Source organism: Bufo gargarizans, chromosome 11, assembly GCF_014858855.1.
Source record: "Bufo gargarizans isolate SCDJY-AF-19 chromosome 11, ASM1485885v1, whole genome shotgun sequence".
In the NCBI taxonomy this organism is placed as follows: domain Eukaryota; kingdom Metazoa; phylum Chordata; class Amphibia; order Anura; family Bufonidae; genus Bufo; species Bufo gargarizans.
Window position 1 is genome coordinate 66960042 of NC_058090.1, and position 14412 is coordinate 66974453.

Below are 14412 nucleotides of genomic sequence, written 5' to 3' on the forward strand. Positions count from 1 at the left end.
TAGGAGACGTTGACACTAGTAAAAGCTGCAGCCTGGAAAGAGGGCTTCAGTTTGTGTACAAGCCGTAGGAGAAGCAAGCCAACCAAAAGGAAAAAACATGGAACACCAACCATGCCAAAAGACCCAACGGGGTTCAAACCAGCAACTGCCACAACTGTGGTCGAACAACAAGACTGGGTGGGTGCTGCATCTCCCAATGAAGAGCGAGAAAGAGATTTTACTGGTAAGTTATACAAAAATCTCCTTTTCTCACCCATGTTCATTGGGGGACACAAGAACCGTGGGATGTCCAAAAGCAGTCCACAAGGAGGAAAAAAACACAGACCCATGGAAGCAAGCGTCCCTGCAGGTATCTAAGAAACTGCCGCCTGCAAGACCATGCGGCCCAAGGTAGCGACCGCCGATGCACAAGTATGCACCTGGTAAAGTTTTGTGAATGTGTGAAAGGAGGACTAAGTAGCCTTACACAACTGTGCAGCCGAAGCACGATTTTCCGATTTTTCCAAAATGCACCCATCGCTCTGGTGGAGTGAGCCGTGACACATAAGGGCGGAACCCTGCCCCGAGTGCGGTAAGTCTCCGCAATTGCAGCCCGAATCCAATGAGCAATTGCGACCCTGGAGGCCGCCAATCCCTTGCGAGGACCCTCCAGAATGACAAAAAAGGGAGTCAGTACGGCGGAAGGCACCGGAGGCTGTTAAATAGATCTTGAGAGCTCTGACAACATCCAAGTGATGCAACTCCCTTTCCTTAGGGTATGAAGGATAGGGACACAGAGAGGGAAGGACAATTTCCTTGTTAATATGGAAGTCAGAGACCACCTTCGGAAGAAAAGAAGGGACAGGCCGGAGAATCACCTTGTCCCTATGAATAATCAGGAAGGGTTCTCTGCAAGAGAGCGTCGCCAACTCGGACACCCGTCTGATGAAAGTGATGGCTACAAGGAAAACCACCTTCCAGGACAGGAGTCTGAGAGAAATCTCCCGCAAGGGCTCAAAGGGGGAAGCCTGGAGCGCCGAGAAGACTAAATTCAGATCCCAAGGTGGTAAAGGAGGACGATACAGAGGAACCATATGTGCCACTCCCTGAAGGAAGGTCCTAACAGGCCCCAGGGGGGCCAGAGGGCGCTGGAAAGGGATTGAAAGCGCAGACACCTGACCCTTCAAAGAGCTAAGGGCCAGACCAAGGTCCAATCCTGATTGTAGAAAGTACAGGACCGTGGGGAGAGAAAAACGTAGTGGCGGAATAAAAAATAAAAAAATCTTCAGGAGCTACCCTGCAGAGTAGGGAGGTCTTGCCTCCTATTGATACTAGAAAAAAACTGAAGCTCTCTCTCCAGGATGGAGGGGGTATCGCTGCCAGGGGAGGAGCCAACAGCTTTTACTAGTGTCAACGCCTCCTAGAGGACATAGCTATACCCACGGTCTCTGTGTCCCTCAATAAATATGGGCGAGAAATGAACATTCACCACATATTCTATCTACCATAAACCAACTTCTGTCTAATGTGTATGGCCACCTTAAAACATGGATTAGCCCCCTGCCTTGATCTGGTCATACACATGAGATAGAAGTTGGTGGATCGTTGAACAAACATTTAACAGACATGGCCATAGACACTTTAGTCCAGTTACAGCTGTCCAAACTGCCCATACACGTTCAATGATATTGGGCCATCGATGAAGGTTCTTTTCAAAGAAAAGAAAGATTTTTTGTTCTTTCTTTGAATGACAAAAGCCTTTCAAGTGACTATCGGACAAAACTATTAAAACGCGGCCAATTTTTGACGATAATGGTCTGTCATCTGTTGGTTAAATTTTAACCGACCAATGTTCGTTTTGGTGGAAATCGTCCATTTTGATTAACTTTAGACTAATGTGTATAATAGCCACCTTCTGTTTTCCCATTCCTGAGAAAAGTATGTTTTAATTGGGGCACCAGTTAATAACATCCCTACAGCTTTAGTCCCCCCCCTTCCCCTGGATTGACAGGGCTGGACATCTCGGGTCTAAAGCTGTAGGGGTGTTACTAACCAGTGCTCCGAGGGCTCTGGTTAGCCCCTCAGTAAGTTCATTTACATATCCATTTCTTAGGAATGAGACATAACTAAGATATAACAGAAATACATAATCAGGGTATTGTTTTTGTCAGCATGATCAACCCTACCAGGCTATACGTCTGGGTAGATAATGCTGACAGACACTCTTTAACAATTATGGCATAGGTGCAGGGTGGATAAAAATCAATGATTTAAAAAAATAAATAAAAAAAATCCGATTTTTTAATATATAAAATGCTTTTTGAGGAAAATATATTACCATCCAAAGGTTATTCCATCATGAAATAAAGATTAGTTTTTTAATTATGTAGAATAAGGCTGTATATGTTTAATTTTTGGGGTAAATAAATTCCATTAATCCATTCACAATGTCATGCTCTTCCAGAGGTTTTTGTAGGATTATTGGGCAGTTTCTCTCTACAAGATATTATCACAGATGCTCTGTTTACTTTTGCAGTTCTCAAAACTGAATTTGACTCAGGAGAGATCACATGCCTCTTCTTCACAGCCAAAATGTTGAGAAAAAAAGACCTTAATCCTAACTTCTACAAACCTATAAATGCAGAATCAACCTAATCAAACTAATATGAAAAGTTATTATTCTAAAAATCTTCATCTACTTGCATATTATAAGTTATACCAGCAAGAATGAGTCTTTATGTAGAAAACTATGATTTAAATCAAATCCACCCTGGATATGTGGTCAAGTATTTTTGTAAAAGACCCGTTTTCATAAGAAAACACACCAGATGGCGCTTCCTATTAGCACATCCTCTTGTGTGATATGTAGGCACATTAAATAACATAGAAACATGAAGGAGACAAGGCTGGAATACTGGTGGTATGTTTGCTCTTCTTTACCTGACAAATTCTGTCCACATTTTCCTCTGTAGGCATCACAAAATAAATAGCAGGAACATCTGGGATGGCATCACGGTCAGAGTGCAGGAGACTGGAAAGACAAGGAACTTGTAAGAACCTCTCTCGTTGTCAGTGATATCACCCTAATTCATATCAGCAGTCTTCCTAAACTCACAGGTGTAACGTAACTCCCATGTCTCGCAGCTCCTTCACAGACAGCAAAGGTGAGATGATGTCTTGGCCAAACCGATCGTAAATCAGAACCTGAGTGGAAATAAGAGAAGCAATGAAACTATACGGTCACACTGGAAATCATTCATGTCAGGGGAAGGTAAAATGCACTTCATTTAACAAGCAAAGTAGCAAAAAATATCGTAATGCCCTATAAAGCCAGGAAATGTAGGACTGATGTTTAGAACCCAAATACTGAAGTGTGCATCTTCAGACAGTTATATCTAAATCATTGTAAGCAATATATCTGCATTCCTAAAACAATCAGTGGTGCTAGGTTGCGGTGTGTTAGTCCATGGAAACATTATCCTGTAGGACCGTAAAGTGGATCTAGACAGGGCTGTTCAACTTTCATGAAACAAAACACCACCTTCCATGAAATAAAAACATTCTATGTACACAAGAGTGATAAAGACTGTCAGGATCTGGTCAAGAAAAACTGATGGCTGTGCACAGAAAAAAAATTCTGCAATTGTGTTCAGCGTTTGCATTTTTCCGTCTGGATTGTGACCGGATTGCAAGCGTTTTTTTCATATGTTTTAAGAAAAACCGAAGAATAAAATCTATATCACCTAGCAACCATAAGTGAAAAATGCATTGGATCCGAATGCTTTTGGTTTTTCACACAAGCCCCACTCACTTCTATGGAGCCAGAACTGTGTGAAAACCACACAATGTAGAACGTGCTGCGATTTGTCCTGAACGCAAAGATGACGCACAGACCCATTAAAATTAATGGGTGAGGATTCAGTCCGGATGCCATGTGTTCACTACATACATCGCATCGGGAAGGAAAATTCGCTCATGTGAAAGAGGCCTAACAGTGCAGATACGAAAATGTTCACCTTCCATACTGGCTCTCCCGTTGTGCTCTTCACAAGAGGAACATTAAAATTCAGCATCCGCCTTAAAGCAACTGCAAAGAAAGATAGAAATTCATAAGCAAAGACAAAATTGTAGACACATGAAGTAAGAAACATATTTTATAGATTTTTTTGAATGGCCAATGTCCCGTTACTCCACACTGCACTTCATCTGCTTCTGTTCTCACAGACACGATGGAATCTGCATCTACATTCTCTGTTCCTTTCCATTATCAAAACGTCCTACCACTTGTAAGGCCAAGGTCTCGAGTGCCGCCCGTTCCATCCACTAAGCGGGCACTTTCCATGTGGCTCGCGCAGACAGACACACACCCATTTAAGTTGAATGGGTCCATGATCTGTCCGCACCACAAAAAAAAAAATAGAACAACTATTTTTCTGCGGTGCGGAGTGCCAGACAGAAAACCCATGGACGCACTCCGTAGTGCTTCCGTGCCTCTGTTCCGCACTGCACCTTCCGGATTGTGACCCAGTCAAGTGAATGGGTTTGCATCAGTGGTACAGTACACAAATAGCCGATGCCCATATATAGCGAACCCGCTGTTTGCAGGCCACAATACGGGCACCAGCCAACAACAGTCGTGTGCATGAGCCCTAATAGTTATATACTAGAGAACAGTCAACAACCCAAGTCCCTACACTAAAGTGCTTCTGAAGCTTTATTTCAACCCTTTCACTAGCAAGTACAATTTTGACAAATACAAATAACAACTGTATAATAAAAATTATAAATCATATTATACCCACGTACACAACTGGCACCTGCCACATATCGTGGCACGTGCCAGTTGTGTACGTGGGTATAATATGATTTATAATTTTTATGCAAAGGTCATCAGTATGTGTTTGAAGGGGTGTAACTCTTGCCAATCAGTTGTTTAAAGAAGTTCCTGTGACCACGTGCAGCCTCCTCTCTGCACATGGTATCGCACCTCAGCCCCATTCACTTGTATGAGACTGAGATGTGACCTAGGAAGAGGCCGTGGTGCTCACCGCAGTGCTGGGGTCTCTTCAATCAGCTGACCAGCACGGGTCCTCCACCACTGATCAGATCCTGAGGACAGGTCATCAGTATAAAACACTTGGACAATCCCTTTAACATATTGTAAAAAAAAATGCATAAAAGCTCTGGTTTGAGTCTAAACCTAGCAGAATCTTTGATGTACAGCGTCTCTTAAAATAGAAGAGATTCTGGATCACGTGTCGTACACTGGGCAAGTTATCCTAGCCTGGTATTAGGACCCGAAGCTGAATCCTTTGCTAGCGCTGTGGCGAGAGATCCAGACTCAGACATGTCCTGCTGGGTTCTAAACCCAGGCTAGAAGCACGTGTCCAACGTAAGACATGTAATCCTGGATTGTGGTGCAACTCGGATTCATAAGCACATACTATATCATCACATATGTCCTGGTGAGGGGAACTGCTCACCTTCACACTCATACCAGGAAAAAAGTACCCATCCCCTAAACTCTTAAATCAGACAACCAGAGGCCATATTTCTCTCATTAAAGGGGTTGTCCAGGCCCGTCTGGAGGTGTTATGTGCAGACTTCCCAAACAGTGGCCACAGGGTGCCCGCACAGGCTTGGAGACTCTCGAAGGAACCAGGACGGCCAGAGCAAAGGAGTGTTTTGTGCGGTCTTGTTTTTTACTCACACACCCTGCCCAGAGATCCCCACTTTTTTCAGGGCTCAGACAACTCGTTTAAAGAGGTGAAATGTCCATAGCTTTTCTGAATCCCCTGCATCTGCACAGCAGAGGACATACCAGCGAAGGGGCCAGGGGCCTAATGGAAGACCTGAAGTGCATTAATGGACAACCCAACAGCTATTCTTACCGACTCCACCATAAGGAAGTATGCTCGGCTCAGCAGAATGTGCAGGGTTTTCACGAAGAACGCGAACAAGATGCTGCCAGAAACCTCTGCAAGTGGCTTATCTCCCATTGGGGCAAAGGTTCATTCAAGCAAATCCAATTTCAGCAGACTCAACTGTATTTAGGTGACAGCCACTAGAGGGGCCTCTATCCTGACATGTGACAGCCACCCTGACAGGTGACAGTCACTAGAGGGGGCCTCCATCCTGACAGGTGACAGTCGCTAGAGGGGGCCTCCATCCTGACAGGTGACAGCCACTAGAGAGGGGGCCTCCATCCTGACAGGTGACAGTCGCTAGAAAGGGGGCCTCCATCCTGACAGGTGACAGTCACTAGGGGGGGCCTCCATCCTGACAGGTGACAGTCACTAGAGGGGGCCTCCATCCTGACAGGTGACAGCCACTAGAGGGGGCCTCCATCCTGACAGGTGACAGTCACTAGAGGGGGGCCTCCATCCTGACAGGTGACAGTCACTAGGGGGGGGGGGGCTCTATCCTGACAGATGACAGCCACAAGAGGGGGCCTCCATCCTGACAGGTGACAGTCACTAGAGGGGGGCCTCCATCCTGACAGGTGACAGTCACTAGAGGGGGCCCCCATCCTGACAGGTGACAGTCACTAGAGGGGGGCCTCCATACTGACAGGTGACAGTCACTAGAGGGGGGCCTCCATCCTGACAGGTGACAGTCACTAGAGGGGGCCTCCATCCTGACAGGTGACAGTCACTAGAGGGGGCCTCCATCCTGACAGGTGACAGTCACTAGAGGGAGGGGCCTCCATCCTGACAGGTGACAGTCACTAGAGGGAGGGGCCTCCATACTGACAGGTGACAGTCACTAGAGGGGGCCTCCATCCTGACAGGCGACAGTCACTAGAGGGGGGCCTCGATCCTGACAGGTGACAGTCACTAGGGGGGGGCCTCCATCCTGACAGGTGACAGTCACTAGAGGGGGCTTCCATCCTGACAGGTGACAGTCACTAGAGGGGGGGCCTCCATCCTGACAGGTGACAGTCACTAGAGGGGGGGCCTCCATCCTGACAGGTGACAGTCACTAGAGGGGGGGGCCTCCATCCTGACAGGTGACAGTCACTAGAGGGGGGGGCCTCCATCCTGACAGGTGACAGTCACTAGAGGGGGGCCTCCATCCTGACAGGTGACAGTCACTAGAGGGGGGGGCCTCCATCCTGACAGGTGACAGTCACTAGAGGGGGGGCCTCCATCCTGACAGGTGACAGTCACTAGAGGGGGGGGGGCCTCCATCCTGACAGGTGACAGTCACTAGAGGGGGGGGGGCCTCCATCCTGACAGGTGACAGTCACTAGAGGGGGGGGGGGGCCTCCATCCTGACAGGTGACAGTCACTAGAATTTTATAAGATTTGCTCCTCTGGTTCCGACACAATAGAATAATACTAGATACTAGCTATATTTTCTGGGGATTTTTTTCTCGCCTGTAAAGCTTATACTAGCGGAGTCCTGAGCCCTGTCACTCGGTGCACAGCTGCCAGCGGCCCCTGCTCTCTCCACGCTGCCTCACACTCACAAGCCATTCATGTAGCCCGCCTCTGTGAAGCCCCGCTGCCCGTCTATCCGCCGCCAGCAGCACATTCCACACATGTCACTTATTTCGCCCGGTTCTCACCCGTCTGCTTCTCCCGGATAGAGGCCGCCATCTTACTTTCTGTTCCTCCGCCTCTCGACGTGACGCCGGCGCTGGTGACGTGGCACCCAAAGCTTTGGTCGTAAGCCGGACGCGTTTCCATGGTGATGGGGGTTTTGACTTCTCGCTTTGTGATTGGCTCAGAAAGTAGCACCTGAAAGTTCTAGTGTGAAACCGGAAGCGTGTGCGCATGCGCATGCGCAGACCGGAAGTGTCTGTCATCTATCCAGATGGAGTCCGGTTGTTGACGGGTGACGAGTATTACAGTCTGTATAATATTGTAACCAGGGACTGTCAGTGCAGGGGAATGGTCGCCTATAGTAGGAGTTTACACTAGAGCAAACTAGGACACAGCCTGGCGGAGTACAGTAGGCATGGAGGCTGCCATTAGGGTAAATCTGATGTTAGCTGTAAGTCGATAGGGAAATGTAAACTGAACTACAAACTACATTTTCAAAAAAGAAAAACACCCAAATTCCCATAAAACTTTAATATTTACTAAATATTTTGCACCTAAAGAAGCCTTAGAGCGAAATGGCGTTGGGAGGAGGGTGCCACTATATCGGTCGGGAATCCATTTCTCTGTTTGGTTTTCTATTTTCTGTATTATTGTGTGGTATTATATGGTATTTATTGGGAACTCCTAGTGGAGTCTTTTCACGTGATATTGTCTATCACACGGCTTTACTGTGCAGCCTTTACATCATATACATGGAGTGTAACGGCCGGATGTGGCTCTCTTCCTTCTATGTCCTCTTTTGGATATCTGGTTGCTGCCAACTAATTAATTTTTGACTATTGACTTTTTAATTTAGAGTTTTTAATAAAGCATATACAAATATTAGCTATGTATGAGGTAGCGGTATTGCATGCGTACCACTACGTTACTGTTTGTGCTGGTATCTCAGTAGTATTTTGGAGTCTATTTATTAGCCCAAAATCTGTAAAATGCAATTATAAAAAATTCAACTTTAAATTCAAAATGCAAATATAAAACAGGAACTGGGGATAAAGAACCACCCTTGAAGATGATACCACACTCAAACCACCCCAAGCTGAATTCCTTTTAGAAAGTCTACAGGTCATTTTGGAAAACATAATTTTTTTTATATATAATAACACCACCTATCACCAATTCCGGGGGACCGCAATGGGGATGAAAGTCGCACCGGCCTATGCAAATTTGTTTATGGCTGAATTGGAAAAAAAACACATCCTAAATTATTTACCCCCAATACAACAAATCACCTACTAAAGAAGATATATCGGGATGGAGATGAAAATTCAGCAATAGAATTCTGCAACGCTTTAAATAATACAGACTGGGGGATTTCCTTCACGCCAAACTACAACAAGACTGAAATAGAATTCTTGGACAGTATAATTACCAACGTAAAGAACTGTCGCTCACCAAAAACATATTTTAAATCAGTTGATACAGTTACATACATTATTCTAGCTTTCACCATAAGAAGTGGTTACAAAACATCCCTTACAGCCAGTACAAACGCATCAGACCAAATTGCAGACACTACGAAGACTTCAAACAACAAGCAAAAATCGTAGAAAAAAGATTCACTGACAAAGGGTGCCCGAAGGAGCTCATCAAAAACGCCTACACTAGAAGTACCTTATCCACACAGGAAAACTGTCTACAAGCCACAAAGAAAGAAACAATACAAATGGAAACCAGCGTAAATTTTATCACTCAATTTAATACATTAAATAAAACTATACAGGCAACACTGGCGAAACATTGGCACATCCGACTTCAGGATCCCTATTTGGCGAAATATCTGCCCTCCAAACCCAAGATGATTTACAGAAGGGCCCCAACCATTAGAAATGTCTTGGCCCCAAGCAAATCGAAACAGCATGCCAAGATCCACCCAAATGACACATGCAGACAGTCCCAAAAAACGGGGAGCTATAGGTGTGGAACCAAACGGTGCCTATGCTGCAAAGTAATTACACATAATCAGACTATTTTTTCTTCAAATAAAAACGGGACCACGTTTGATATTAAACACGACGTGCCAATCAAACCATGTAATCTATCTCATCGAATGCGGTTGTGTCCTTTAATATATTGATTATATATCCGAAAAACCCTTTTAATAGATTCAGTAACCTCCAAAAACAAAAGGTGTACTGGACCTATCAATTGGATACACTTACGGCACACGGGTAGGGTTGTTTCGATAGCAAAAAAAGCCACGTGCATTCCGCATTTTATGGAACATCCGGCCCATAATCGAACAGTCCTATCCTATTTTTGGGGGGACAAGGTAACAAAAAAAAAAAGGGCGAATTGCACAGTTTTTTTTTCTTTTATGGCGTTCACCGCATAGGAGATATTTTTTAAGATTTTAATAGTTTGGACTTTTTGGTTATGGTGATATGTAAAATTTTATTTATTTATTGTTTATATATTTTATATGTAAAATTGGGAAAGGAGGTGATTTGTACCTAATATTTTGGTGTGTGATTTTTTTTTTTTTTACAGTTTATTTTTATTTAATAACTATTTCCCCCCTTAGGGGCTAGAACCTGGGATCTTTTAATCCCTTGTGCTATTCACCCTGATAGAGATCTATCAGGGTGAATAGGATCTGGCACATCTCCCTGCTGCCCTGTGCATAGTACACACAGCAGCAGGGAGATTACCATGGCAGCCAGGGCTTCAGTAGCGTCCTGGCTTCCATGGTAACCGATAGGAGCCCTGCAATTACACTGCTTAGGCTCCGATCAGAAGCTGCCACTGCCGCCAATGAGAGTAGGTGACCCTGTGGCCACTGCCACCAATATTTTTAATACTGTGGGGAAGGGGGGCGGACTGCACCACCAATGTTTTTAATACTGGGGACAGGGGGGAGGGCGCACTGCGCCACCAATGATAATTAACATTTAATATACAAATGCAGAATCACATCACTCTGACAGGGCGCTGCGATCAGCGGCAGTTTACCCCTCAGGTGTGGCAGGGGCAGGCTGCCGGCAATGTGTTTCTGCCGCCGCCTGCATTTGTAATGTATTAAACGTTAGTTATCAGCCCCTCCCCTCCTCCGCCCCTCTGCGCTCTCATTGGAGGCAGCAGTAGCAGCACAGGGGGAGGAGAGACTGCTTCCTTCTTCCCTGTGCTGCTCAGTGAACATGGAGCACGCTGAGAGCAGCGCGATCCATATTCTCTGATACTGGGCTGTGCACAGCCTAGTATTGATAAAAGACAAATCCCGGTATCGTATCGATGCTCGGCTAAAAGTATCGATTGGGTATCGAAAGTTCGATACCTGAAACAACCCTACAGACGGGTTGAATTAAATTAGCGAAACTATCTTTTAAGACAAATGTTGCAAATGATAATCCCCCCAAAATGTTTTCTCCTTTATTCATTTATTTATTTATCTATTTATTTATTAATTCATTTATTTAAGTATCTATTATCTATCTACTAATTATTTCAATTATGGTTGATGAGAGCCCAAGATGAATTAATAACGTTATAATCATTTATACTGTAATATGAACTATTTTATATCACCTGATGTGTCCACCAGCTAAAAATCACTGTATTTTAATTATGTCTGATGTTAGCCTGAGATAAACTAAGAATGCTATAATTATTTATACTGAAATATGAACTGTCTATAATATCAGATTTTTCTACTAGTGAAAAACCAGCTTAACCAATCCTAAGAAATCTTAAATTTGAACCAAAATTGATATATAGACACACACAGTAATTCATCACCCATTATGCCTTATTTTAAATTAATTCTTTGCTCTTTTAGAGGGAGTGCAGAATTATTAGGCAAGTTGTATTTTTGAGGATTAATTTTATTATTGAACAACAACCATGTTCTCAATGAACCCAAAAAACTCATTAATATCAAAGCTGAATATTTTTGGAAGTAGTTTTTAGTTTTAGCTATTTTAGGGGGATATCTGTGTGTGCAGGTGACTATTACTGTGCATAATTATTAGGCAACTTAGCAAAAAACAAATATATACCCATTTCAATTATTTATTTTTACCAGTGAAACCAATATAACATCTCAACATTCACAAATATACATTTCTGACATTCAAAAACAAAACAAAAACAAATCAGTGACCAATATAGCCACCTTTCTTTGCAAGGACACTCAAAAGCCTGCCATCCATGGATTCTGTCAGTGTTTTGATCTGTTCACCATCAACATTGCGTGCAGCAGCAACCACAGCCTCCCAGACACTGTTCAGAGAGGTGTACTGTTTTCCCTCCTTGTAAATATCACATTTGATGATGGACCACAGGTTCTCAATGGGGTTCAGATCAGGTGAACAAGGAGGCCATGTCATTAGATTTTCTTCTTTTATACCCTTTCTTGCCAGCCACGCTGTGGAGTACTTGGGCGCGTGTGATGGAGCATTATCCTGCATGAAAATCATGTTTTTCTTGAAGGATGCAGACTTCTTCCTGTACCACTGCTTGAAGAAGGTGTCTTCCAGAAACTGGCAGTAGGACTGGGAGTTGAGCTTGACTCCATCCTCAACCTGAAAAGGCCCCACAAGCTCATCTTTGATGATACCAGCCCAAACCAGTACTCCACCTCCACCTTGCTGGCATTTGAGTCGGACTGGAGCTCTCTGCCCTTTACCAATCCAGCCACGGGACCATCCATCTGGCCCATCAAGACTCACTCTCATTTCATAAGTCCATAAAACCTTAGAAAAATCAGTCATGAGATATTTCTTGGCCCAGTCTTGACGTTTCAGCTTGTGTGTCTTGTTCAGTGGTGGTCATCTTTCAGCCTTTCTTACCTTGGCCATGTCTCTGAGTATTGCACACCTTGTGCTTTTGGGTACTCCAGTGATGTTGCAGCTCTGAAATATGGCCAAACTGGTGGCAAGTGGCATCTTGGCAGCTGCACGCTTGACTTTTCTCAGTTCATGGGCAGTTATTTTGCGCCTTGGTTTTTCCACACGCTTCTTGCGACCTGTTGACTATTTTGAATGAAACGCTTGATTGTTCGATGATCACGCTTCAGAAGCTTTGCAATTTTAAGAGTGCTGCATCCCTCTGCAAGATATCTCACTATTTTTGCCTTTTCTGAGCCTGTCAAGTCCTTCTTTTGACCCATTTTGCCAAAGGAAAGTGCCTAATAATTATGCACACCTGATATAGGGTGTTGATGTCATTAGACCACACCCCTTCTCATTACAGAGATGCACATCACCTAATATGCTTAATTGGTAGTAGGCTTTCGAGCCTATACAGCTTGCAGTAAGACAACATGCATAAAGAGGATGATGTGGTCAAAATACTCATTTGCCTAATAATTCTGCACTCCCTGTATACATTTTATTCTTTTTGATAATTATTTTTAATAACAGGGAATTTGTGACATTGTATTAAAAAATACAATATACTATTGATTCTATGTAGAACAAATAGCTATATATATATTCATATATTCATCCATCCATCTGACATTTAACTCCCCCTCCACAAGCATCCACATTAGAGTTGAGCGGAGACCTGGATGTTCGGGTTCGACGAGTTTGGCCGAACTTGAAAAAAAATGTTCAGGTTCGGGATCCGAACTTGACCCCGAAACCCATTGAAGTCAATGGGGAACCAAACTTTTGGGCACTAAAATGGTTCTAAAATAGTACTGGAAAGGGCTAGAGGGCTGCAAAAGGCATCAGAATATGCTTAAGAGCATGGCAAATGCTCTGCAAACAAATGTGGATAGGGAAATGACTTAAAATAACATAAAATACAGAAAAATTAAAAATAACAATCTGGATCTAGGAGTAGGAGGTTGAGGAGGCGGTGGATGTGGCGGTGTAGGTTGACGTGGTGGTGTAGGTGGAAGCGGCGGTGAAGGAGGAATAGGTAGCCAACACTGATTTGTGTTATTATTTATTTTTAAATTGGGGTATCCAAAATATTGGGACATATAACAAAATAAAACAAAGAATAAGTGCACTTGAGTACAAGAATGGATGGTTGAGGCTGGTATAAATGTCTATTCTGCACAAGGTACGGACAAGTCCTGTGGGATCCATGCCTGGTTCATTTTAATAAACATAAGCTTGTCCACATTGGCTGCGGCCTGTGATAATGCTCTCTGCCGTGCTAAACACACGTTCACACTATACACTGGTTGCAGGGCAGGTCAGCACCTCCAAGGCTGACAAAGCTTTTCCACATTTTGGCCATGCTAACCCTGCCTTCTCAGGTGCTGGTGGTGCCCCAGCTGCGTTGGCGACCTCTTCCTCCTCCTCTGCCTTCGCCTTGTGCTTCCACTGTGCCCCCGCTGTCAGGTGGGAATGCCATCATCAGCGTGCGCTTGTAGTCGCTCATCTTCCGCGCATCAGTAACAGATGTTTTCACTAAATTTAGTTCCCTGTCGGCAATGCAGAGCAGGGGCTCATTCACGGCAAAAGGGGGTTCATGTCACACAGCAATACAACAGAGGATTTTGAGAGATTTAGGCTACTGTCAGCAATGCAGAGCAGGGGTTCATTCATGGCAAAAGGGGGTTCATGTCACCCAGCAATAGAACAGAGGATTTGGAGAGATTTAGGCCCCTGTCAGCAATGCAGAGCAGGGGTTCATTCACGGCAAAAGGGGGTTCTTGTCACCCAGCAATACAACAGCCGATTTTGAGAGATTTAGGCCCCTGTCACCCAGGCACAGCAGAGGTTCATTCACGGCAAAAGGGGGTTCTTGTCACCCAGCAATACAACAGACGATTTTGAGAGATTTTGGCCCCTGTCACTCAGGCACAGCAGGGGTTTATTCACGGCAAAAGGGGGTTCTTGTCACCCAGCAATACAACAGACGATTTTGAGAG

At 44.4% G+C, this 14412-nt stretch overlaps 1 protein-coding gene across 2 annotated transcripts in view; it reads right to left on the reverse strand.

The window, feature by feature from the left end:
• SCFD1 (sec1 family domain containing 1) overlaps positions 1 to 7634 on the reverse strand; it is a 173304-nt gene extending 165670 nt beyond the window's left edge. Inside the window, exons 1-4 of one of the 2 annotated variants that reach the window (XM_044271921.1) lie at positions 7550 to 7634; positions 3996 to 4066; positions 3095 to 3183; positions 2920 to 3010 (exon numbers count right to left, since the gene is read on the reverse strand). In XM_044271921.1, the coding sequence (XP_044127856.1) occupies positions 2920 to 3010; positions 3095 to 3183; positions 3996 to 4066; positions 7550 to 7580 (282 nt within the window). In that variant the 5' untranslated portion in view covers positions 7581 to 7634. The other variant, XM_044271923.1, reaches the window with a different exon arrangement.
• Positions 7635 to 14412: the final 6778 nt, after the last annotated feature.